The sequence below is a fragment of the Neoarius graeffei genome, chromosome 4 (genome assembly GCF_027579695.1).
Source record: "Neoarius graeffei isolate fNeoGra1 chromosome 4, fNeoGra1.pri, whole genome shotgun sequence".
Taxonomy (NCBI): domain Eukaryota; kingdom Metazoa; phylum Chordata; class Actinopteri; order Siluriformes; family Ariidae; genus Neoarius; species Neoarius graeffei.
The window spans coordinates 14,803,003-14,829,255 of record NC_083572.1 but is presented as its reverse complement, the minus strand read 5'-3'; the positions used below and the strand labels follow the sequence as shown (position 1 = coordinate 14,829,255).

The following is a 26,253-nucleotide window of genomic DNA, read 5'->3' as shown; positions in this document are numbered from 1 at the left end:
CGAACAAGTAAGTGTATAACTGGTCATTTTGCCGTGTTTTAAAATCGGTGCGTTAGCCTAGCAATGGCTACATTAGCTGTGCAGCTAACCGCTTCCTGCAGTTAGCCAGGTAATCTGCGCTACAAAACTAAAGAGCATGCAGCATGCTCTGTTAAACTGAGTTTAGTCTGGAAATTGACTAACTTATGAGCTTATGTTTGACTATTGCTCCGCAATGCATGTCTTCTGTTGGATAAGCGCTATGTTGCTGTAGTTGCTGCTTCTATCCTCTTTGGTTATGGAGTGCGTGTTCAAGCCTAGGGTATTATACGTTCGTAAACTACCACTCCGAACACTCTCACTCTCTGTTCTCTGTGTCACGTTGAGTTTACGAAAGGAGTCCGAGGGAGAACAGGGTTTTGTCTTAGCAACGTGGCTACAGGCGCTGATAGCAGCGAGTATGTGTGCGCGCAGCTTGGTCAAGCCCCTCCCCCCATGGCCCGCCCCCACCCTCTACCCTTCCCCGCCTCCTGCTTCTCATTAGCAAAACGACGCACTGGGAAAAGCGCTGAAATGGGGCTTTCTCCCAGGAGGCTATATTTACGTGCCGAGGGTTCATTTCGAGAAAGGCTGCGGATATAACATCCGGAAGCCTCCACGAGCCCGTTTAAAGCATCAACAAACCACCATGCCATGGGACCTTTAAGGGATGAGAAGAAAAAAAAAAAAAAGCTGCTTTTTTGTTGCTTACCATTTTCCACCAACGTTCAATATGATGTTAATGAGAAACAGATTTAGTGGAGAGAGTAAACACTGGACTCCAGAATGTAATTCAGCTCTATGATAAAGTTATGAGAGTTGTGTTGAGTTACGACAGAGCATTGGCTCAGGTAGTTAGTGATCGACAAGATGACAAGCGCGATGGTGCCGATGGTGGTATTGGCATCAAAGTTGCGGCTGTTGGAGCAGAGTGTACACAGGAGGAGGAGGTGAGAGAGTGGGACAGACTGAAGGAATAAAGCCCCGCTGCATTGCTCTCTTTCGATAGAGATGAAACAAAATTCCGCGAACACCACCATCAGTGAGTAGACCAATGGCATTTTAGGTCACGGTTAACCAAAGTTAAAGGAACAGTCCACCGTACTTCCATAATGAAATATGCTCTTACCTGAATTGAGACGAGCTGCTCCGTACCTCTCCCGAGCTTTGCGCGACCTCCCAGTCAGTCAGACGCAGTCAGACGCGCTGTCACTCCTGTTAGCAATGTAGCTAGGCTCAGTATGGCCAATGGTATTTTTTGGGGCTGTAGTTAGATGCGACCAAACTCTTCCGCGTTTTTCCTGTTTACATAGGTTTATATGACCAGTGATATGAAACAAGTTCAGTTACACAAATTGAAACGTAGCGATTTTCTATGCTATGGAAAGTCCGCACTATAATGACAGGCGTACTAACACCTTCTGCGCGCTTCGGCAGCGCATTGATACGGAGCTCAGATATCAATGCGCTGCCGAAGCGCGCAGAAGGTGTTAGTACGCCTGTCATTATAGTGCGGACTTTCCATAGCATAGAAAATCGCTACGTTTCAATTTGTGTAACTGAACTTGTTTCATATCACTGGTCATATAAACCTATGTAAACAGGAAAAACGCGGAAGAGTTTGGTCACATCTAACTACAGCTCCAAAAAATACCATTGGCCATACTGAGCCTAGCTACATTGCTAACAGGAGTGACAGCGCGTCTGACTGACTGGGAGGTCGCGCAAAGCTCGGATAGGTACGGAGCAGCTCGTCTCAATTCAGGTAAGAGCATATTTCATTATGGAAATACGGTGGACTGTTCCTTTAAACTAGATCAACATACTCAGAATGTCCTTTAAAAAAAAAAAGCATTGTATGCCACTGACCATCACATTTTAACATGCAAGTTATTTATATAAATAAGAAACCTTTTTTTTTTTTTTTGTTAAGTCACAAAACATTTTTTTTTAAAAAAAGACGCAGTCTTCAAAAGAAAGATTTAATGTGTTGCAAAACACTCAAAAAAAATTATCATGCATGGAGCAAGTCGTATATGGCAAATGCAGATGTTTCCCATTTTCCAAATAGAATATTATTCCTGTACTATTCCAAAGCCATGAACTTTGGAATAGTACAGGATTGGCTTGGAAAACCAACGTCCGAGATCAGATTTGTCTACTACCTCCTCGTCAGCATGTTTACAGTGAACACGGGTCTGAACCATCTGAACAATAAAACAACAGCCAGAAGACACATGAATGAAGCCTTGACGTTATCATTTTTACTGACGAGGGTTCCTAACTAAACACATTTTGGGTTTTTTTTTTAAACTGAAAAAGAAAATCTGTCCAATTGAGTCAGATGTGTAATTCCAATCCTGGGCTGAAGACCATGGCTACTGCAGGTTGTGGATCATCTCCTCCTTGGCGATAAGGTGTGTGGTTTTGTTGACAAGCGACATGAGGGAGTTGAGTTTGTGGGACCAGTCGTTCAGCAGGTCATTGGGGTCTTTGGGCCTCTGGAAGTTGATGATGCCTGCCAGCCGGTCCACTTTGGCATAGATGGTCTTGTTCACCACCAGGTTGGACAGGAACTCCTCTGATTCCTAAAGAGACCGTATGAACAGGAAGGCACCACTTGAGTTTGAATCTGATCATTATGGGGCTTTTAGGAGAAGAGCGCGTGCAGCGTGGGAATATAGATTTTCCCTCTTCGTTTAATTTGTAAGGCGACTCATTTTAGATTTTTCGGATCATGGATCCGCCGATGGCAGTTAAATACTCCCGTTAGAAAGATAAAAAGTCTGTGCGTATTTTTATTTTAACCGCCGAAACGTACAAAAAGAAATGTAAAAAAAAAAAAAAAAGTCACATTTTTCTTGTAACAGCATTGTATCCCTGGTACTAGGTCATATTTCTTTAAGTAAAAAGTATTAGAATCGCAAATACAAATGACAAATGTGTGTTGTATATATCCACTTCAGCCGAGTCCGAAAACGAAACTATTTACGACACTGAGTATTCACTTGAATGTTTTTATGGTATTTACGACCGCTTTACGACAGTGTCAACCTCGTGCTGACCATGGCTGACGCTGACAGCATGGATTCCGAGCTATCGCCTCACCTGTACGTAAGCATAAAGTGTGGTCAAGAAAAGTCTTTTCACTGTCTCACTAACCAAAACGTGGGCGATTTCGTCTCTCAACCGTTGAAAGTAAACAATGAAAAGATCAAAACGATCTTTGGTTCTCAGAAAGAAGGTGGTGATGTAACGAGCGCGATGCCGAATATGCCTGCCATAACGTTAGTTCGCGATTTTGGCTGCAAGTATCTGACTGTGGAATTAGAAGAGGATGGCGCCGCAGAAAGTCCTATTGAATCAAGTAGCACAAACGTATCAGCCTTCGATGTGCTCATGAGAGCTCAACGGTCATATGCCCACATACCTTCAGAGAAGTACTGGAATACTAGTCTGTGTTATAAACTTATACACAAGAGCACACACATTTTATATATATATATGTGTATGTATGTATGTATGTATGTATGTATGTATGTATGTGTAAAGTGTGTCTCTTGAATTTAAATTATTTTATCATCTTAATCCGATATTGAAATTTTGCCATGCAAAAAAAAAAAAAAATTGGCCAAGGACACTTATTTTTATTTCAACGACATCATCAAAAATACAGTGGGGCAAAAAAGTATTTAGTCAGCCACCAATTGTGCAAGTTCTCCCACTTAAAAAGATGAGAGAGGTCTGTAATTTTCATCATAGGTACACTTCAACTATGAGAGACAGAATGGCGGAAAGAATCCAGGAAATCACATTGTAGGATTTTTAATGAATTAATTGGTAAATTCCTCGGTAAAATAAGTATTTGGTCACCTACAAACAAGCAAGATTTCTGGCTCTCACAGACCTGTAACAACTTCTTTAAGAGGCTCCTCTGTCCTCCACTCGTTACCTGGATTAATGGCACCTGTTTGAACTCGTTATCAGTATAAAAGACACCTGTCCACAACCTCAAACAGTCACACTCCAAACTCCACTATGGCCAAGACCAAAGAGCTGTCAAAGGACACCAGAAACAAAATTGTAGACCTGCACCAGGCTGGGAAGACTGAATCTGCAATAGGTAAGCAGCTTGGTGTGAAGAAATCAACTGTGGGAGCAATTATTAGAAAATGGAAGACATACAAGACCACTGATAATCTCCCTCGATCTGGGGCTCCACGCAAGATCTCACCCCGTGAGGTCAAAATGATCACAGGAACAATGAGCAAAAATCCCAGAACCACACGGGGGGACCTAGTGAATGACCTGCAGAGAGCTGGGACCAAAGTAACAAAGGCTACCATCAGTAACACACTACGCCGCCAGGGACTCAAATCCTGCAGTGCCAGACGTGTCCCCCTGCTTAAGCCAGTACATGTCCAGGCCCGTCTGAAGTTTGCTAGAGAGCATTTGGATGATCCAGAAGAGGATTGGGAGAATGTCATATGGTCAGATGAAACCAAAATAGAACTTTTTGGTAAAAACTCAACTTGTCGTGTTTGGAGGAGAAAGAATGCTGAGTTGCATCCAAAGAACACCATACCTACTGTGAAGCATGGGGGTGGAAACATCATGCTTTGGGGCTGTTTTTCTGCAAAGGGACCAGGACGACTGATCCGTGTAAAGGAAAGAATGAATGGGGCCATGTATCGTGAGATTTTGAGTGAAAACCTCCTTCCATCAGCAAGGGCATTGAAGATGAAACGTGGCTGGGTCTTTCAGCATGACAATGATCCCAAACACATCGCCCGGGCAACGAAGGAGTGGCTTCGTAAGAAGCATTTCAAGGTCCTGGAGTGGCCTAGCCAGTCTCCAGATCTCAACCCCATAGAAAATCTTTGGAGGGAGTTGAAAGTCCGTGTTGCCCAGCGACAGCCCCAAAACATCACTGCTCTAGAGGAGATCTGCATGGAGGAATGGGCCAAAATACCAGCAACAGTGTGTGAAAACCTTGTGAAGACTTACAGAAAACGTTTGACCTCTGTCATTGCCAACAAAGGGTATATAACAAAGTATTGAGATGAACTTTTGTTATTGACCAAATACTTATTTTCCACCATAATTTGCAAATAAATTCTTTAAAAATCAGACAGACAATGTGATTTTCTGGATTCTTTCCCCCATTCTGTCTCTCATAGTTGAAGTGTACCTATGATGAAAATTACAGGCCTCTCTCATCTTTTTAAGTGGGAGAACTTGCACAATTGGTGACTGACTAAATACTTTTTTGCCCCACTGTATGTTGAAAAAATCCGTGAACCTAAAGATAAAAAAAAAAAAAATGGGTGGCCTAAGGTACAAAACAGATATGAACGGATAAAAAGTACGATGCATCATTTCTTATTTAATAGAGAAAATATCTTACTATTGGCAAAATACCGGGGGAATACAAGGAAAAGCACACTGTGCTGTTTTAGATAAATAATCAAAATAATAGGTTGTGTAATGCTCACTCTAAGAATTTTTCGTTAATTACAGAACAACGTTTTACTTTTCATCCATTTATAGTTACATCTGATGTTAAGCAGCTATAAATAGTCAGTAAAAAATAAACATAAAGCAGAACTTACATCAATGGAAAGGTCGAGAAGTCCAGCCATCCTCTTCATTGTGATTCGCGTGTAATACTTGGCCATAATTCTTATGTTCTAAAAGAGGCCGAAAACAGCAGATATTTGTTATTGGAATGAGGAAAAGTTGTAATATTTTCCAGACTAGAAGACTTTTTTTTTTTAGGTCTTCGAGGTCTTTGAAAAATAAAGTTGTACATCAAGAAATCCAGAAAATTGTTATTTCAAAATAAACAACTTTGGTGTGGCAATCCTTGACTTGCAAATGACGTTAAAGCAAAATAGAAACCCGGATGTCGGCCATGTTGGTGGATATACAAATGCGGAGTCAAGCGACATTCCATACTAAACTCTTCGTTTTTCCACTTTCGGACTTGATTCTGCAGCAGCCAAACCAGATAGAACATGATATCTGGGTACATCTGATGGTCGGTAGAAGCATTTTATCTTCAGAAAAGTCTAACTTTTTTTTTTTTTTAAATAGCATGGGTCAAAACTACACACATCTATCTTCTCTTTGTATCGAATCTTTGCTTGATCATTCAAATCGTGGTAACACTGAGAAAATTCAGCATTGCTTTCAGCGACTGCCATTCCAGTTGCTTTGTATATCCACAATCATGGCAGACGCTCATGACGTAGCACATTTTGATCACGTGGTTGCAAGTCATCTATAGCATCATACCATTGTGTTGTAGTACGTCCAAAACTGTTTTATTCTTTATTAATCAAATCTATTATTATTATTATTAGTAGTAGTAGTAGTAGTAAATCTTTAATGCATATATAACAAGAGTCATCAGAAGATGACATATGAAACCCCACTCCAAATTTTCCCAAGTTGAATTGGTTGCCATGGGAATACTTGGGGGGGGGAAAATCACAGAAATCCCAAAGTATTGGGTTCACAAATCAATTTTCCCACGATGTTTTAGAGAAGAAAAAAAATTAAAGAATTTTATTTACAAGAAGAAAAAAAATTGCAACATTCATTTTCCTATTCTATATCAAATTAAATATTCCTTTTGTTAGATTATACAAAATAAACAACTTGGTTTCCTTTTCTTAACAACCAACAATAATTATTTACCCACATTTATAAAGGCTCGAGTAAAAATATAAAAGCATATTAAACTAAAATATTCCTTTTATTAAAAATGAAAAATTAACGACATTCCTTTTCTTAATAAAAACATTTGAACATTTTTACTACCTCCATTTACTTCTCTTTTCTTTATCTTTCAGCAGTCTGTTAAAAAAAAGCACCGATTTCTTGTTAAATCTATTTGTACGTTCAATCGCGCAACAGCTCGTTCCCATTTTAGATCCATTTCTTTGTGTTTTCACGCCATTACAACAGCTGTGTTACTTCCGCCTCGAGTGAAGTCATGTGCGTTCTAGCTATTGTAGGATATTGTGCCCTCTGCTGTCTCAACAATGCAATTACAACTAGGAAAAACACATTCAGCCTGATAATTTATCATCATTATTTTAATATTTTTCATCAATACGAATCATCATAAATTTGTATCACAATTAATCGTGACATCATATATCGTTACATGCCTAATAAACAGAAAACGGCTTCTGTATTACAAAGTGACGTCTATATCGATTTTAGGTTCATACACTCATCGTCCAGAAAATAGAGAACAGGCTTTTTTTTTTTTTAATCTTGGACAACGTGTACAACTTACATGCTCTACCACTCTGTTTTTCAGGTCCTGCCATCTCTTCTCTCCCTCCTCCGAGTAGGTGAAGACCTCAGTGGCAGGGCTGTCAGGGGAGCCCTCACGCAGCTCCTTCCCGTAATCCTCCACCAGGGAGGACCAGCGCATCAGCTCCATGGTGGTGAACTGTTTCAGGAGATCCCTGGGGGAGGGGAAAGATAAATAATGAGAGATTAGACTGCTTTCTTCTAGTCAGCTGCTTGAGACTATATTTGAATAAGGATGCAAGTTTTAATTTCTAACATGACTAGGAGAAGAAAAAAAAAACAACACAAGATCAACTGTAAGCTATTGCTCACTTACGTATCCCCTCACTCATATCAGAATGCAAGCAATTGAAGGAATAGGACACTTATTATAAAATGCTGACGTCAACAAATAATTAATCCTGAAACAAACAAGTAAAGAGCAGTGTCTCTCCCCAGGGATTTCAAACAGCATCCTAGTAAACTGTCATTTTGCTTCTTGAAATAGCGTCAAAATCCACCCTATACATTCAGTCGGTAAACAGGAAGTTGATGTGCGACAGACCCGAAAAAAGGTATACACGGTATAGAATCCCAAGCTGAAGTTTGGTACCAAGTAGCTATGATTTGTGGTTGCTGAGAAAAAGGGTGTTTCGGACGTACGGAGATGCGGACAGACAGAGGTAAATAAGTATATCTCCCCCTCCCCCCTTTGGAGCAGGGGTATAAAAACAGAAAACTCAGGAATACTACTCATAAACATAGGGATGATTTCCTCGACTCCAAGTTCAGCAAGTGATATCGAATCAACATGGCTGCTCAGAGCAGGGGTTCCCAAACTTTTCCATGCCAAGGCCCCCCAAACAGCATTAGCTTCTGGCCGGGGACCCCCTTTGCAAACCCACAGACAATGCTACAAAATATGTAAAGAAACATCAACTTTTAGAATGTTTTCTCTTACTTTTATTCAATAGTCAATAATTGTTACATTTGTTTAACATAAGAATATTAGGCCAAAAAAAAAAAGCGTGTGTTTCCGGTTACGTAGATTTCAAAACTAGGGTCGGTAGGCAGGCATTTTTTTTTTTTGAATTTTTTTTTTTCCAAGATGGCTGCCATAACCTATATTTAGACAGGAATAATTTCACAAAATATAATGAATTTCTTTGCAGGTCACCTGAGTTACCACTTTCTGATGAATCTGATGCAGCATGAGACACCTTTTAACATGAATTTTTCTGTAAATATAACAGCTCAATACACCATGAGAGAGAGAGAGCAGCCCCGCCCCTCTCTGCTCCCTGAGTGCAGCTCGTCGCCTTGGTAACGGTGCAGGGAAAAGACACAATATAACAAGCAAAGAGCGCTTTTTCTCAGAGTTCCCTCTCCTCGAACAACGCTGATTTACACGGAAACGGAAGGAGCTATTCACAACATTCTTTCACATTGAGTGCTACAAGGCTCCCATGAACACATTAATGTAATTTTTTTTGTCCCTAGTGTAAAAAATGTGGACACTAGAGCGAGTTAAAAACAAGTGACTTTTCTGATTTTGCAGTAAAAGCGCTGCCACGTTTATAATGTGAGTCTATGGGGCAGCGCGGCTGTCCTCTCCTTACTTTCAGGCTTCTCATTCAAAAACTGTAAATCCTATCGCTCAGGGAGACACTTGTCTTGATTCACACAATGTGTGACTACAACTTTTGAGAAAATTGTGTGTGTAGAGTGAAAATTGTGGCTGAGAAAACAGTTTAAATGAGAAAGTTAGGGCTTTTTTTTTTCAGGCTGCCTCCACTCTAAACTCCTGAGCGCCGCTGGTGTGTAACGCCATAGACACCCATTATAAAGTCTGAATTTGTCCAGGTGTGATCATGGCGTTTGATCTGTGACTGATCAAAAAGTATAGAGCCTAGCAAAAAAGTTGAATGCCGGATCCACACAGGAGAATTTTGTCTCCGTTTTAAAGTTTGAATCATGTCTCTAGGTGAAAGACAAAATAAGCGTTATCTCTGCTTCTGTTCCCTCCGACGGCCCCGACACACTACTGCCTCCGCCGAGCGCGCGCGTACACCGCATGTCGGGGCCGCGGATGAGTTACTCTCCCTTGATCAACGAAGTCGGCGGGGAATTTGTGGTTATTATCGGTACAAACAGTGCGAATCACAACTTAAATGAGTGCGGTTCAGTTTGACATTATTGTCAGTCCGTTAGATAAACATTTAATTTTATTAAAATCGAAAATTAATATTTAGAGCCTGTGGGCTACAAAAATAAGTCATTAAAGTAGCCGGCTGGACTTAATTGTGTAGTCGGCTGTATGGCCGGCAGCCGGCGCTTGTGGAAAGCCCTGATGTTCCCAATGAGTGACAAAAACTTCCGGTTCACGCGGTTGGGTTATATGTAAAAGTCGCGACTGGGAAAAAAAAATGAAAAAAAAGTTTAGGGTCGGGCGGTACGGATTAGGGTCGGTCGGGTAACCGGAAACGCACTTTTTTTTTTTTTGCCTTAACTAACATGTTTTCAACACAAATATTTTCGCACTGAACAATAAACTGTATAACCTCCTGTAGTACCTGATTCAACTCGTTATCCATCCTTTTTGCGACCAGTGCCTCGCGATGGCGCATGCAGTGTGTGGCCACTACATGCGGGGCCTTCTGCTTAATGAGCACGGTCACTCCACTGATCTTCCCGGTCATTGCCGCGGCTCCGTCCGAACACACCCCCACACAACGCGTCCAGTCCAATCCGTTAGACTCGATATAATCGTCCAAAACTTGAAAAATGTCTTTCCCAGTAGTTCTTCTTTCAAGTGCTTTACAAAATAGTATTTCCTCCACAAATCTTTCCTGTGAAATAAATCTGATGTACACAAGCAGTTGGGCCTCATTGGATAAATCTGTGCTCTCATCCAGCTGAAGTGCGAAGTATTCGCTGGCTCTCACCTGCTCCAACAGCTGAGCAGATACGTCTTGAGCCATGTCACCAATCCGTCGGCTCACGGTGTTATCAGAGTGGGACAGCATCGATTTTTTTTGGCAGCATCCTCACCAAGCAATTCTTGGACAATGTCTTTGGTGGCTGGTAAAATCAAATCTTCTCCAATTGAGTGAGGTTTTTTAGCACGAGCAATGTGGTACGAGGCTAAAAATGATGCCTTCAGGGCCCGCTCGGGGACAGTAGCTTGCTGGGTGAATGCAGCAGATTGCCTGACCAAATGCTCTTCTTTGCGTCTGAAGAAATCTACTGTTTTATCGGCATCTGTTGGATGTTTTTGTACCAAGTGACGCTGAAGTTTCGATGGTTTTAAGCACTCGTTTGACAGGGTCTCCAGACAGAGGACGCATTTCGGGCAATCATGGCCATTTTTCTGTATGGCTGTAAAGCCATACTTAACGTATGCCGCCTCACATTTTCGGATTTTAGTTGGCCAGGACTTCTTAGTTTTTTTCGCAGCAGTGTCCTCCACAGCAGGGCTGTTGGTTTGTTCCTTCAGTCTCTTCTTCAAAAACCTGTCCATTTTGCCCTAGCAATACGCTAGCTTGAGGAGCAAAGCAGCTTGATAAATGGCGCAAACCGCAACGTCACAGGCAATCAGAGAGAGGAGCATGGCAAACAACGTTTCGATATGATGTATTATCAATAATTATATTTTATAATAATGATTAAAAAACTATTACAATATATTTAATAATAATTATTTTTAAAAAGTATATATTTTTTCCGCAATTTTTTTATCATCATCCCTCCAACTTTCTGAGGCCCCCCTAGCGGCCCCCACTTTGAAAACCGCTGGCTCAGAGCATCAACAATAAACGAAGTCACACTCCTTACATGTGCTTTAGATTTTCAACATTGACATATTTGCTTGTTAAAACTATACAAAAAATCACTCATCATCGATAGCTGACTAGCTTGTTGCTAACAAAAAACGAGCATGGAGGCGTCCATGGTTTTCCCCAGTTTGTAGCTCGAAAGTGATGTAAATCCGAGCGCAAACTTCCTATTTCCTAGGCAAGTCGATTGCAGCATGAAAAGACGGAACTTTTTTTTTTTCCCCTAGAAATGCTCGTCTGATCATTCTCAAGGAATAAACTGAGGACAGAATTGTTTGCAATCCCCATGCCTGAGAAAGAAAGAAAAAAAAACTCAAGTACTTGTATTTAGGGATTTCTTCCAGTTTCTTGTCTGCACTGATCCGATGGACCAGATCAGATTGTTCGTTGTCGTACGGAGACAGAACCACGTACAGGACCACACTTTTCAGGGCCTGGAGCACAACACACAAATTAGAACAGGAAATTAGGCTTTGAACCCGTAGCAAAGAAAAAGACAAATATGTGCACAGCCGAAACATTAGACAAAGCTTTGTTGAGTGCATGAGCATGAGCTTCAATCTCCAGAGACATCATCATGAAGCCTAAAGTTACATAAAGTCATCCCTTGCTTATTTTCCACAGTTTTTAGTCATCCACATAATTACTTTGCCACACTTTTCAATTAAATTATGCTAATCGCCGCTTTCTGGTCTACGAAATCGGACCTCCAGCCAAGCATCGTATGGTCCAACTCGGGTGAATAAAGCTTCTGATTGCAGCTTAATGCATTACCTGCTGCCACTTGGAGCTGTCCTCCAGGATGCACGGAGTGTCGTAAATGGCCCGGTAGTGTTTGCATATGGAGAGGTAAGAGCCTTCATGCTGGTCCACTTGAATCATCAGATTGTAGTACTTCAGCTTCGACTCCTAAGAATAGCACAAGATTGCAGGTCAGAAAAGAGGGGGGGAAAAAAAGTAATTAGGTCACAAAGAAATGTATTACATTATGATTATCAAAGGTAGACTGCCTTTCAGATTTTTCAAGTGCAGGTCATAAAAAGAAAATAATTTTCCCTGACACCCAATTACAGTGTTCCCGAAAAACTTTCCTTAACATCAGTCATATTCAGGGTTCGTACACATTTTTTACAATCAAATTCAAGCACTTTTTAAGGACTTTCAAGGTCAATTTTCCAGTACCATTAAAGGAGAAATCTCGTGTGATTCAATCCATAGCCCTTTGTTTGTTTGAGGTCACTGAGTTCTGCCTGTGGGAAAAAGAACTAGAAAATCTGATGCAACCTAGGCCGAATATCGAACCGGCAGCTAACATTAACTGAATGGGGCATAGAAAATGAGCTACTGTGCCCCATTTCATTAGTTGGCTGCTGATTCTGTATTTGGGCTATGTTGTAGAAAATTTTACTCATTCTTTCTCTTACTGACAGCTCTTTGTGACCTCGAACAACAGAGCTATGGACTGATTTAGACCATATTTCTCCTTTAAGAAGTTGTAAATTGCATAATGCGATACACAGGGATGAGAATGAGAAATTGTATTTTCAGCTGAAAATTTAATCGGGGGTCTGGGGGCCATCAGCCCCCAGCCAGGTCCAGGGCGGAGCCTGGTCGGGGGTCCAGGGGGCCGAAGGCCCCCGGAAGCTAATGAGTTTTATACATTTTAGACCACTAGAAATGGTCTCAGATTGCTCAGTTGAATAATATTTTCAGTCCAAAGAAACTTGAGTTTTGGACACTAATAAACAAAAATAGTCTCAATAATGCTCAGCTAAAAAGAATGTTTAACTTCATGCTAGAATGAAAGGAATGATGAATATAAATTAAACACAAAGACAGAATATTTGACATAATCCTGTAAATGTTTCAGTTACTTTATTAAAGAATGCAGTTACCTCTTTTGCAGTGAACTTGTCTCAACAGAAACACAAATTTCCCTGTTGAACAGTTCTCTCAGCTCCCAAAGTCACAATCACATAACTAGCAACACTACTCTAAGTTTTCAACATATTTACAAAGTACTTGTTCTTTTTCTAGGAATGCTTCATTGCAGAGATGTTTTTTTCCTTTTAGCAGCTAATCTGAATAAGCGATTCGTTTTCTTTTGTGATAATTTTCACCATTTTGAAGCTCTTATTCGCTGTTACATCCTCAATCTCCGGCCTCGTGGAGCGCCATGTTGAATGAGTAAGAAAGCGAAATGCGAAGAACCAATCAGAACGAAGCTTACATGTGACATTTTGGCCTTTCCTATCTATGCTCGTTTACCATTGGTCAAATCGCGATATTTCTCTCTCAACGGCCAATCAAATACAGTGTACGTTCTGAACTGCCGATGTAAACAGAGCCTTGTTCCCGATGGTTGACCGGGTCAACACATACCTAACCCCCCCTAAATATTTTCTCCTCGGATTTAGACGATTCACAAAAATGACCCCTGGGTTGATAAAATCCGCGGATCCGCAGAAAATTCCCATCCCTGGATACAAATTCATGCACCCTCAAAATGGCCATTTCATGTGTTTATTTATTAACAAAACTTTCCCAAATTAACAGGATAAATTAAAGGGGAAGATTGTCACATTGACAATGTCAGTCACTTTTAAGTAAGCAGAACTTGCTTGACAACTAAGGTTATAACTGTGGCTATGATAATGACTATGGAGCTTTTTTTAAAACACAATTAGCAGATCTTGATGCTTTTTTCCTAACATCAAAAAACAAGGAAAATTATATTTCAAACTGTTTACTCTCAAGTATCAGTAAGATGCTAAAAAGATCTTATATCAACTAGCGCCCACACTGTTCAAAGTAAAATCACCCTTAACTATGACTTCTAAAACATTTTATCTCTTTACAGCAATAAGACAATAAGAGATGCATGACAATTACCACAGGGTGTGCCAAACACTGCTGCAGGCATGCATATCATTTTAAAATATGGGTACATCCATCTAATGTTCTTCTGGGGAAAATGCATTTCATGTCTTTGTAACCTCTCCTCCATTAAAATTGGTATTGTTGTTAATATTTACAGTAAGAAGATGCAGCTCCCTCATATATGCAGTCAATGATCACATCATGCCAAATCAAACAGCCTAAACATTGCCTTCTATAGAGTGGAGAGCAGTTGGCTATAGAGATCTTGCAGTCACGTGACCGGAAAGTACACAACCCCCATCTTGTCGGTCAAAAACACCGCTGAATACTGCTGCACTCGTGTACAGAATGGATCAATTTCAACCGACGGACTACACGGCTCATTTTTCTAATGAACAGATAACTAGATACATGTCTAAAATAAACGATCTACAGATTTGTGACCCTTATGGTTTTCCGGACGGAGTTTTCACGACCGGATTTTGAACTGCCAGCGGAATACCCGGACGTGTATGATTACCTCATTAACTTTCCCTCGCTGTTCAGTGGTGAAGCACTGCGTGCTTATAAATCTCTGCACAGTTATCTTTACAGAAATTCAGGATTTGTCAGCGACTCAGATGTGGCATCTTGTAACAAGAATCCTCACTGGATGGGTAAGTCACTTAAGTATTGAGTATAGCACTGACCAGCCGATTATAGAATAGAATAAGGTAATTCCAAATCGTCCGTCTTGTTTACATGGATCTGGCGTTGGAGAGGTAGAGGCTTAGCAGTGGAGATTTGACTGGCTGTTTTCTGAGCTTAGTCAACAGGCCGGCTCTGCCTGCAGCCTCGCTTTTGCTTCCGCTCCCAACGCCGCCTCCTTCGCTTTGCTTCCAATAACAATCCACGGAGACCCCGCTGGTCTCGCTGTCTCGTCCGGAATGTTATAATTTTTTTTTTTCTCGTCTGGAACGTTGTGCATGCGATGGAAATCGCTACAAACCGTCATTTTCTGCTGGAAACCAATGTCCAGTAAGTCCATACGGTTGTAGTGGATATTGAAGTCCGGTACAGACGAACAACACGCAAAAATACACACAAAAAACATAAACGTGCACAGGTAGGGAGAGCTTGTAGCTGCAGCCGTTGTAGTAGAATTGTATATAGTAGGGTTTTCCAGAAGAAAAGGTAGAATTAAAAGCAGAAGTAGAACCAGAAGAAGAAGGCGGAATATGGCGTTTGACCAACACGATGGCGTCTGTCACAATCTGGATCGGCTGTGACGTCACATGCAAGTGCTCCATAGGCAGTAAATTGTCTAAAAACATACATTATGAAGGGTAATACTTTTAATCAAACACATCCACCTATTACCAGCTAAAACAAAATCCAACTACAAAACACATGAAAATATAAACGTCAATTTTTTTTTAGTCAGTCACAACCTTGCAACTGGGCTATAACACACTGTATAAATGCGTTAGCTATGTTATGTGCTAATGTCAGCTGTGCTTAAATTTTCAGTTGCGGGAAGTTCTTAATTACATTAATTTACCGTTGAGAAACGCTGGCATTGTTCTTTACATTGCCGATAACAACTGTCCAAAACTGACATGTAATCCTAGCACTAATATCACATTTAGTGTTTCTATGTTTAGGTGTAACATGTAGCTAACGCTTAGCAAACAAATCATGGTGTTGGGCTAATCATCTCTGTGACTTACCTTTCATGTGACTCGAGAGCGCTGACTCTCCCATTGCGAAAATCTGGATGTCTTTTTTGCATACTTTGCAGCAGGCTATGCGTGGATTTGGTCCACGTTTTATCCAGAGTTTATACTTTTCATTTACCAGCCAACGTTCGTTGAAACGACAACCTCCCGGCATGTTAGTCAACTGTCCCAGGCTTTCGTCTAAACCGGGGAACAGGGGCGCTGCGCCCTCTTACTCCTGGCGTGCGCCCTCTTACCGAAATGCCGATTGAACCCCAAGTCACACTTAGGCCATGCACTTGTATGCTACTGCACAACTTGCAATCTCTCAAAATGATCGTTTCTCCGTGAAAACATCCCAGCAACACCACGTGACAATGTGTCTGATCATCAAATACGTTATAATTACTCCAAAAATATTCCAATCATAGTAGATACACCGCCAGACGGTGCAAAAACAATCCGAATTGGCGTTTTCCAGACTGAGGCGCCATGTTTGTTTACTTGTCGCGGCTGCTCTCGCGAGATTTGACATGGGTTACATACAAGGTCAGCTGACTTGTAGAGCGAGACTGAATGACCTTTCACCCACCGGCATGGGAGCTGTTGACAGAAGTAGTTCGTGAGTTGTTTTTGTTGACACTTGGGCATTTAAAGATGTCATCCCGCGGCACGAAGCGGAAGAAAGCCAAAGACTGTCCGGGGCAGAAGATTACTTCTTTCTTTTTCAATGTTGACAGACAATTTGTTACAATTTCCCTCTCAGATAGCCTCAGAATGTCCCACTGTAGCCTCAGTTTTTCAAAGGCTTTGCACAGCGGAGAGGGGGGGACAACCGGCACCATCCCCCCCCGCTTCGCTCCCTCGCCATGGTGAGCGCCCTCATACTAAATTTTTCTAGAAAAAACCCTGTGTCCTCTTGGGGGCGACGTGACACAGTCTATGCATAACATGACAACTATCGATACGGTGACAGATCACAAACAAAAGTTCACGTGAAGCCCAGAGTGAGCTGTGTAGGCGTGATATTAATCCGACTTATTTTATTTCTTTTATTTTATTTCTTTCCATTTAATGGTGGTCTATTGAGTCAGACTTCCGAGAAATATGCTAACAGTTTCAAGCATTTACAAGCACTTGACCCAAAATTCAAGCATTTTTCAAACCTTGAAATCAGGACATTGAAATCCAAGCATTTTCAAGGATTTCAAGCACCCGTACGAACCCTGCATATTGTCTGACGTTGGGCAGATCTATGTCAGACATTTTCAGACAATTTTAGCTTTGTGTAAAATGAATGAAAACAAGCACGAAAATCAAGGACTATTATTTATTCCAATGTCCTATTCAACAATGTCCTTTCCAGCCAGGGCTTTGAACCAGAATTTTGTTCCTATTGGTTCGTTCCGAACAGAAACGGAATTTTAACGTTTCCGGTTTTGGGTTCCACCATTAAATAGACGTTCCCGAACCGGTTAGAACAAAAAAATTTCGTTCCTGGAACGGTTAATTACGTTCCCTGTCAGCTGTTTAACAAATGGCTATAAAATTATGTCTCTGTCTCATCCAGCTTAAGCCAAATGTAGGCTAATTCTATTACAACCTTCATTAAATAAGACAAGAAATAATTCAAAACAATTATTATTTCAAATGTTGGCGATTTGGATTCTCAGTATGTCTTCCCATCTACACAAACAGAAAAAGTGCCAAAAATGAAAGAGAATTCGTTTAGTGTGTTACCAAAGGCTAGTCAGGCCCTATAGAGGGCTACCGCATGACGTCACCGCGCCGCGAGATTTTGTTAGGCGCCATATTGGAAGACCAAGTACACATCTATGCAAGTACATACATACATACATAAAACAAACTACACCTGAAATGTAGCCAGGGCCGGTTCTGCCCTAATCTGGACCCGGGTGCAACATCGCGCAACCCCCCCCCCCCAGAAAAAAAAAACACCAGTCTAAATCAGGACAACCATCACATAACTATAACTATAAACATTTTATATCAACTATTTTAACTAAATGGGCTATAATAAATAAGCCTGCAGGCAGCCACGGCGGGCTGCCTCAGAAAAGTAACCATTCAATGACAACTGAAAGCCTGCAGCCACGGCGGGCTGCCTTAAAAAGTAACCATTTGGCCTACCTTAAAACTCGTTTTGCATTTTCTGCCTCCTTTTTTGTATTTTCAACCCTCCGTTTATTTTCTTTCCTTTTCTGAAAACCCGATTTGTGTCCAGACATTTTGTTCTGCTACCAACGAACTAACTCGTCAGGTCTCGTCTCTCGAGCCCGCGATGATTCCCGTGGGAAGGGCAACAACTGATACATTTTTACAAACAGCCAATAGGGAGGTTGCATCGTTCAGGCTCTTCTTTGCTCAGACACTCATGGCTTTTTTATTTGTAGGCTACGGAAACTTTGAGGAACGAAATAAAAACCGGTATTAACCGGTTACCATTATTTTTAATAAGCGTTTCTGTTCCGGAACATAAAAAATAATAAAGTTTCTGGTTTCGTTTCTGTTCCATGTGAAATAGAAAAAGTTCCCGGTTTTCGTTTTCGTTCCTTGAACCGGTTCAAAGCCCTGTTTCCAGCACATCGAAACGGTCTGTTACTGATGATATTTTTTGTATCAGTTTATCATTGAACACATCAAAGCTCATTTCTGAATTTCTCAAGCAGACGGTTGTTAGTTTCCTCATCCTGCTCATCAAAGCTCTCACAGCCTGCATCAAGATCAGAATCAGAATCCTGCTCATAACACTCATCCATCTGAGGAACAGGTTCTTCAACATCTCAATCAGAACCGGCCACAGCTTCACTTTCAACATCAACAATATCACACATCTGAACATCTTGCTGCTGGTTCCTGCTCGTCTTGACAGCACGATCAGTAGTCACAAAACATGAGTTTTTTACAGTAATCGTAACGAAGCCAAGGCCTCCCAACTCGCCATGCCTCTTGAAAACGGCGACATGGCTGCTTCCCCCCTTCAGAATTGACGGATGTTTTCCTTTTGAAAGCAACTTGCGGTTTGACGGTGTTCGATTTTGCATTTTTTCCAAAAAAAAAAAAAACAATGCACGCTTTTACCGGCCGCATTCAGCATGGACATTGACAGCGAGCAACCAAAAGAGGTAGTAAGGCGACTTTTGATTGGATAAAGAGAGAGGCCTCAATAGACAGACCAATCAGAGCCATCCATACAGTGACAAGGTAAACAAATATTGCGCGAATGCATTCGGACAGCATATCGACCGATAACGTATCTTCTCAATGAACTAAGTAGGTCGCTGCGAGAAAACTCTGTGCACCATTGACGTGTATTTAAGGTATGCGAAACCACGTAGAGACAGACATCGATGCATGGAGTATTAGAACTTTGTTTATTAAGTTACGATAAATACGATATTTGAGAGTGTTTTTTCCTCACGTTAAATTCAGGCATGTTTTAGATTTGGATGTTTATATTAGTAATTACAATGGCTATCGGTCAGGTTGACTGATGTTTATGTTAATTACGTAGGACAACTGAATTTTTCGTCTGTCATGACCGGTGTCCGACGATATTTCGGGAACACTGCAATTATTTTTCTTTAGTGGACTGAAATCTACTGAATTCAAATCATATGCCGCTTTTCCACTACCAACGCAGCTGAGTCAGGCTGAGCCGTGCCGTGCTGAGTTGGGCTGAGTCGAGCTGAGTGGGGCTGTTGGAGTTGCATTTCAACTACAACCGCGCTGAACCGTGCTGGCTGGAAGTGGGTGGACACATTGGGTGGAGTTAGCGAAAGTGGGTGGACGTCACCTGATGTCGTTAAGCGGCGCAAACAGTGACATCAGTGATCTTTTAAGCGGTAGTCTCACGACCCGGATAGTAAACAATAAACCTGGAGTCGTTAGTGTTGCTGGTCTTGGTGCTGTGGCTTGTTGTCACCGACAACGCCAACAGATACTGGCAAGAGCGTATAGATGAGGCGAGGCGCATAAGGCTTCAGAAATTCTCGTAATTCTTCTTCTTCCGGGTTTACGGATCCCAGCGTGCTCGCGGGGCGTGTGAGGATACTCCTCCTCACCAATCAGTGCACAGGGGAGTGTCTCCTCACACCCCTAGCCCCACTCGGCTCGGTTTGGCTCGCTTCAGCCCCACTCCAAAACCGTGCGAGTTTTGGGTGCTAAGCAGGGCTGAAGCGAGCTGAGTCGTGCTGCTCTAAAGTAGTCGAAACGCGAGCCGTGTCGGGCTGAAGTGAGCTGAAGCGAGCTGAAAAAGGGTAGTGGAAAAGGGCCAAGAGACTTCCAATTTTATTATTTTTTTAAAAAATGGAACAGTTAATGAACTTAGGGTCACGTGGCCCTAAATTCTCTGCTATTTTTTTCCTGCTTCACCATGACCCAAGTCAAGATACTACGTCATGCATCATCACGTGGTGGGTTTCCCTGTTCACGCAAGGAATTGTGGGATACAAATTTGAATCAGAAGTGCACAACAGAGGATGCGAATGAAACGTGAAAGACCGACTACAGTAATGGAAAGCGAGAAGAAAAGACATTATGTTGTATACGAAGGAAAGGAAACGCAGGACCAAACTAATAAACATCGGCGGTCAGCGAGCACCTCGGTGTGATCAGCTGTTCGTTTAGCGACAGAATGATGGAACTGTCAGTGCACGCTCAAAGTAAACCTGTAGATGGCAGTAATGCGACACTGGATGCCGGCTGCCATAAAACCCAATAGATGAAGAAAAAGAAGCTGAAGGTAAAAGTGCGCATGGGCTTCCTCTGTCTGCTTGACCGGACGAAGCGAACGAGTTCGTGCACATTATTTGCTAGAGAATCGTCTCAAATTAAATCACTTCCCAACCACAGAATGGCCTTGTTTAAGATATTACAGAAATATCACAATAACCAAATTTCAGAGGGAAGTAAATTTCACAGATTTTATGAAATCGAAAGGCTGTCTAGTTTTAAGGTTAAGGGATGAAATGACATTCAAATATTCACAATATGATGCCCTTAAAAGGACATTAAATGTGATCTAATGCTACAGCAGGGTGCCAATACTTATGCTTCCCCCTTTTTTTCTTCTTTCAAAAATACGTCCCCATTTCCCAAAATATCTGATGAATCCTGCACCTTCCTATTCATGCCTGTATTTGAATCCATTAATACCCCTTTTCCACCAAATCAGTTCCAGGGCTGGTTCAGGGCCAGTGCTGGTGCTGGTTCACAACTCGTTCAACTTGCGAGCCAGCTGAGAACCAGTTTGCTTTTCCATAGCTCGCGGTGCTAAGGGAAGCCACGTCATTACGTTGCTGTATACGTCAGTTACGTCGCTACGTTTGCATAAACTTTGGCGCGAATATCGAAGCAAAAACAACACGGAAGAAGCAGCAGCAGCAACAACAATAATAATAATAATGGATGACTTTGCGTTTGTACAGCTGCTGCTTCTCGTCGCTTAAAAATGGCGATCTTTCGCGGTCTTGTTATTGTTGTCGGTCTTAACAACTCCGCCCCCCGCTGACGTAAGCGGTTCTTTCCTCTGGCCCAGCAGAGAGTTGGTGCTAGCCTGGAACCGTTTTTTCTGGCCCCAGAGCCAGTTCCTTGTCAGTGGAAACAGAAAACCCGGTTCCAAACTAAGCACTGGCCCCGAACCAGCCCTGGAACTGCTTTGGTGGAAAAGGGGCATAAGAGCGCGCTATCAGTTCCTTAGAAATTATATCTTCGGATCCAGCCCTAATGTGTGCAATAAGAACATTTATGATGTGTGTTAAGTCATCAAGTTGCTATCCCCACCCACCCACCGTGTAATTGCTGGGGGATCGATTCCCTGATTCCAAGGCATGAAAAACAGAGTCAAGCACACAGGTTTGGAGTCGACTCGACACGCTGGAAACGATTCGCTTTGCATGCGAACAAAACTGAGCGTTTGAGGATTTCAGTGAGTAAGACAGCCAGCGGATATTGGCCTTTATTCCATTCGCTGGATATGAAAGATCACGCACTCTGATTGATTGGCTACTCTACTACCCTGCTATCGGCTCATATTTCCTGGAATAACTTTGTTTATTTTGAATTTGACTGGACAGAACTGAACGAATCAGGACTTCACATGCAAGACCCTCTATGAAAGAGTGAGACCACTGACGCATACAGAAAAATGGGCAAAACATTATTTTAGTTGTATAATTTCAGACAAAAAAAAAAAAAAAGTGGTTGACATGAGCACTTGTTAATATTCTCATGCCGTAACAAACTCTCATAAATGTATTGTATTGAAATCAATGACCTAATATTTAATTATCCTAAATAAGAGTGTTGTATAATACTGACTGATGAAACTCTGGAAATAAATGCTGTTTTCTGTTTTTTCTCCTAGAAAAGAATCCAACTAATTGATCACTTGAACTATTCTGAAGCAAAAGTCATTAAATCCCCAGCATGCTACCATCACACTTTCAACGTACTCTTCATTTTCACGTCTTGCTGTAATCTCGCAGGTGTTCTAACAAAAGATCAACAGCAGCGTCAACCTTCAGGCTGGTGCCAGTTTAACCTCAGCTCTCACCTCGGTGCCTTCCTCCTGAAAGAACTTGGTGTTGATCTTCTTGCTGATGATCTGAGTCCGGATGTAGTCTTTAACGGCTATGCACAGCCTCATCTGCTCCAAGATGAACTCCACCTTCTCCTTCTTCTCCATGGAGCCATACGTTTCCACCTGCAGGATAAGCGGAAAAGTGTTCAATGTAACTGAGATTTCATTAAAGAGGAACTCCACTCCTTGTTCGTTACTTTATTTGGCCACTCCGGATCCTCGCTAAAACAAAGAAAATATCTCGCAAATAAACAAATGGAGCTAAAAGTCGGTCCGGCCTTTATATAAAGAAAAAAGCTGCATGTTGAATTTGTTCTTAACAATATAACCACTAAAGTGATGAAAAGAGACCGGACTTTTTTTTTTTTGTCATGAAGGCCACAGCGGAGGCATGCTATACTAGTGCCAACGGGACAAAGTATTCTGGAGGCAGATGCAAGTGCAGAAGATATTTATTATAAAGAAAAGTGCAAACAGGTAGACAGTCCAAATCAGCAGGCGTATATCGTGAATGGTAAAACAGGCAAAAAGTCGAGTGAGGCACAAACAGAACATCGTAGACAGAAACAGGATACAGAAACCAAGAAATCAAATCAGGAAACAAGGCTCGGTAACATGTCACAGCACACAATACTTTGCAAAGTCAGTCTGCATTCTGAGTCCTTATTTCGGTGCGCTGATTGCGCCTTAATCCCATACAGGTGTGCGTCATTCGCGGTGCGCGCTGTCCAGAGCGCACCTGAGAGTCCTTCTGTTGTGACAACTAGGCTATATGATAAATATTATGGTCCAGCGGGACTTCTTGGTCAATTAGTTTGCATTTCCCCGCAAAAATTATGGCAGTGCAGTATTAGACAAGATCAGCTGTGAGCTACTGCTCACTTATGTATCCCCCCCGCTCTCGCTTACAACAGAATGCAAGCAATCGAAGGAACAGGACACTTATTACAAATGTTAACTTCAATAAATAATGAACCCTGAAACGAGTAAGTAAAGAGCCGTGTCTCTCCCCAGGGATTTCAAATCGCATCCTAGTAAACTGTCATTTTGAAATAGCATTTCGTTTCTTGAAATGGCGTCAAAATCCGCGCTATATGTTTTGTAAATACATTCAGTGAGTAAACAGGAAGTCGATGTGGGACAGACCTGAAAATGGTATACACGGTATAGAACCCCAAGCTGAAGCTCGGTACCAAATATCAAGCAGGTGTGATTTGTAATTGCTGAGAAAAGTGTTAGGAAAATTTTGTAAATTCACTATACGTTTTGTAAATCCATTCAGTCGGTAAACAGGAAGTCGATGTGTGACAGACCTGAAAACGGTATAGAACCTCAAGCTGAAGTTTGGTACCAAGTAGCTATGATTTGTGGTTGCTGAGAAAAAGGGTGTTTCGGACGGACAGACAGAGGTAAACCAGTATGGACCCTTTTCACGTGACGTCACGACAAACGCGGCCGCCATTTTGGACATGTACTACCAGTAGTTTACCACAGCCAACATTGAGGAACGGCAGCAAAGAAAGTGTTTATTTTCAGCAAGACTTCCATCATGCCACTATATTGTTGTGCACCTGGATGTAGTAACCATCAACAAACAAGGCAAGGGTTATCATTTTATCAGATCCCGGTAGATGCTGACCGACGGAGAAGATGGATAGCGGCCATAAACAGGAAAGATTGGCAGCCCTCGGCATACCAGCGCTTGTGTAGTGACCACTTTGTTGGAGGTAAGACGAATAAAATTAGCCAGAAAAGGCATTACATTGCTGTTAACATTCTGTGGCGGCGAGTGTGTAACCAAATAGGCTAAAATAACCCATTGTAACCTCTTTGTTCTGTAGTAGCTATTAGCTAACGACATTAGCTAGCGTTGTGTTCCTTTGCTGTTGGTAGACTGTAGGACAGATCAGAGGTAATGTCCTACAAACAGCGCTTAATTTGAGGGGGAGCAAGCCGGAGCGTGCTCTGGAACCTCGGGCGTTGGCTCCGGCAGCTATTTACACTGGATCCGGTGATCCGACACCTCTTTTGACTATGTAACCAAAAAAATAAATAAATAAAAAAAAATGCAAGTTTATTTAGTGTTAATGTCTGATTTTGATATCTGTCTTGTTGGTGATTTCTCTCATGAAACGACATCCACAAAATATCTGCAGATGAACTTAATTTGCAGTGTTATTACAAAACATGCCCAGAAGCGCAGCGCCGCGCCCCCCTCCCCCCCTCTTTTTTTCCGCACCGGAGCCGCTCATCCTCTGTGCTCCGGGACCTCCCACTTTACAAATTAAGCACTGCCTACAAATAAGCGTTCAAAACAAGAGTTTTCAGATCAATACCTGTGTATTAGAGCTGTGCAATATATCGTACTTAAATCGCGATAACGATATTGGTGTCAAACGATATGAAAATTAATAATACCGATTATAAACGATTTTTGTCATTTATCTGTACTGCCACGGCACCGGCGTGGCCGCGAATGGGTTAATCAAAACGCGGCGTGTGGTACGTCATTGACTTCAAAACTGCTCTGCAGTCTCGCGCGCTCTCTTCGGTCTCTGTGTTGAGTGAAGACATTAGCAAGCTAGAAATGGAAGATGCAGGAGAAGTATCAGTGCAGGCTCAGTTGGTCGCCAAAATAGGGAGAAGAAGTTCGGTAGTATGGGACCATTTCGGGTTTGAGGAGAAGGATGAAGACCAGAAAACAATTATATGCAGGATTTGCCGGCGAGTGGTGTCTGCGCCTTTTGCCAACACATCAAACTTATTCACACACCTCAAGGTAAACCACAGGGCAATTCACGATGACCTAGTAAAGAAAAAACAAAAAATGGACCAGGCCAACGTCGCTTCAACCAGCAAGACCACCCAGTCATCAATTCAAGGCACGCTGTACAACGCAACTCAGTACGCCACAAATTCAGAGAGGCACAAAGCATTGACCGAATCCATCGGCTATTTTCTAGCCAAAGATATGCAGGCTATCAATACAGTCGAGGGCGAGGGCTTTAAGAAAATGATCAGAGAGCTTGACAAACGCTATGCTCTGCCCTCTCGACATTATTTCACCAGAAATGTCCTGCCAGGGATGTACGAGAATTGCCGAGAGAAAGTTTCAAAAGAAGTGTTGGAAGCGGATCACTTCGCAGCAACAACGGATCTATGGTCTAGCCGTACAAGCGAACCATATATTAGCCTCACTGTGCACTTCATCGACAACGAGCTCAACTTAAAAGTAAAGTGTCTGCAGACGGCTTTCATGCCAGAAGACCATACGGGGCAAAACATCGCGGACATATTGAGGGAATCTCTGGCGCAATGGGGATTAGACGAAAGCAAGTTGGTCTGCATCACCACTGATAACGCAGCGAACGTTAACCTGGCTACACAAATCAATGGATGGACGAGGCTCCAATGTTTCGGGCATCGACTGCACTTGGCCATAGGTGAGTACTGAGTAGCTATTATTCCTTTGTTAAATGGCATAAGTGATGGTACCTAACCTCTGTCAACTGGACAACCGCTTTCTCGTGGTTGCGTTTTCGACCGCATCATTGCTAATAACTATAACTAGTTGACAACTTGAAGGTAGCTAGCTAGGCTGAACTTGTCGTTCTCTTCAAAACAAGCAAACAAACAAAAAACACGGACATTATGATAAAACATTCAGTCGACGAATTGGCTAAAATGTTCATAATGAAGTAAAGGAAGGCTTGTTTTGAAGACGAAACACTCTTTTGAATGAGCTACAGACAGCTGATTACCAAGTTGTTAACTGGTTATCAATTATGCTTTTGAGAAACGATGCACAGACTAACATTAAATGCATTATGCTTTAATCTTATCTTTGCTTATCCTAATCTGAATGAGCTTTAAATCAGTTAGCTCGCTGTGGTATAATTCATTATTAGTC

The 26,253-nt window shown here is 41.9% G+C and overlaps 1 protein-coding gene across 1 annotated transcript in view; it reads right to left on the bottom strand.

Moving 5' to 3' along the window:
* Positions 1–1,986: 1,986 nt before the first annotated feature.
* Positions 1,987–26,253, bottom strand: part of psmd12 (proteasome 26S subunit, non-ATPase 12) — a 51,540-nt gene continuing 27,273 nt past the window's right edge. Inside the window, exons 6-11 of the mRNA XM_060918928.1 lie at positions 22,317–22,466; positions 11,937–12,071; positions 11,484–11,596; positions 7,328–7,502; positions 5,631–5,708; positions 1,987–2,606 (exon numbers count right to left, since the gene is read on the bottom strand). Coding sequence (XP_060774911.1) covers positions 2,397–2,606; positions 5,631–5,708; positions 7,328–7,502; positions 11,484–11,596; positions 11,937–12,071; positions 22,317–22,466 — 861 coding nt within the window. The 3' untranslated portion in view covers positions 1,987–2,396. The remainder of the gene's footprint in view (positions 2,607–5,630; positions 5,709–7,327; positions 7,503–11,483; positions 11,597–11,936; positions 12,072–22,316; positions 22,467–26,253) is intronic.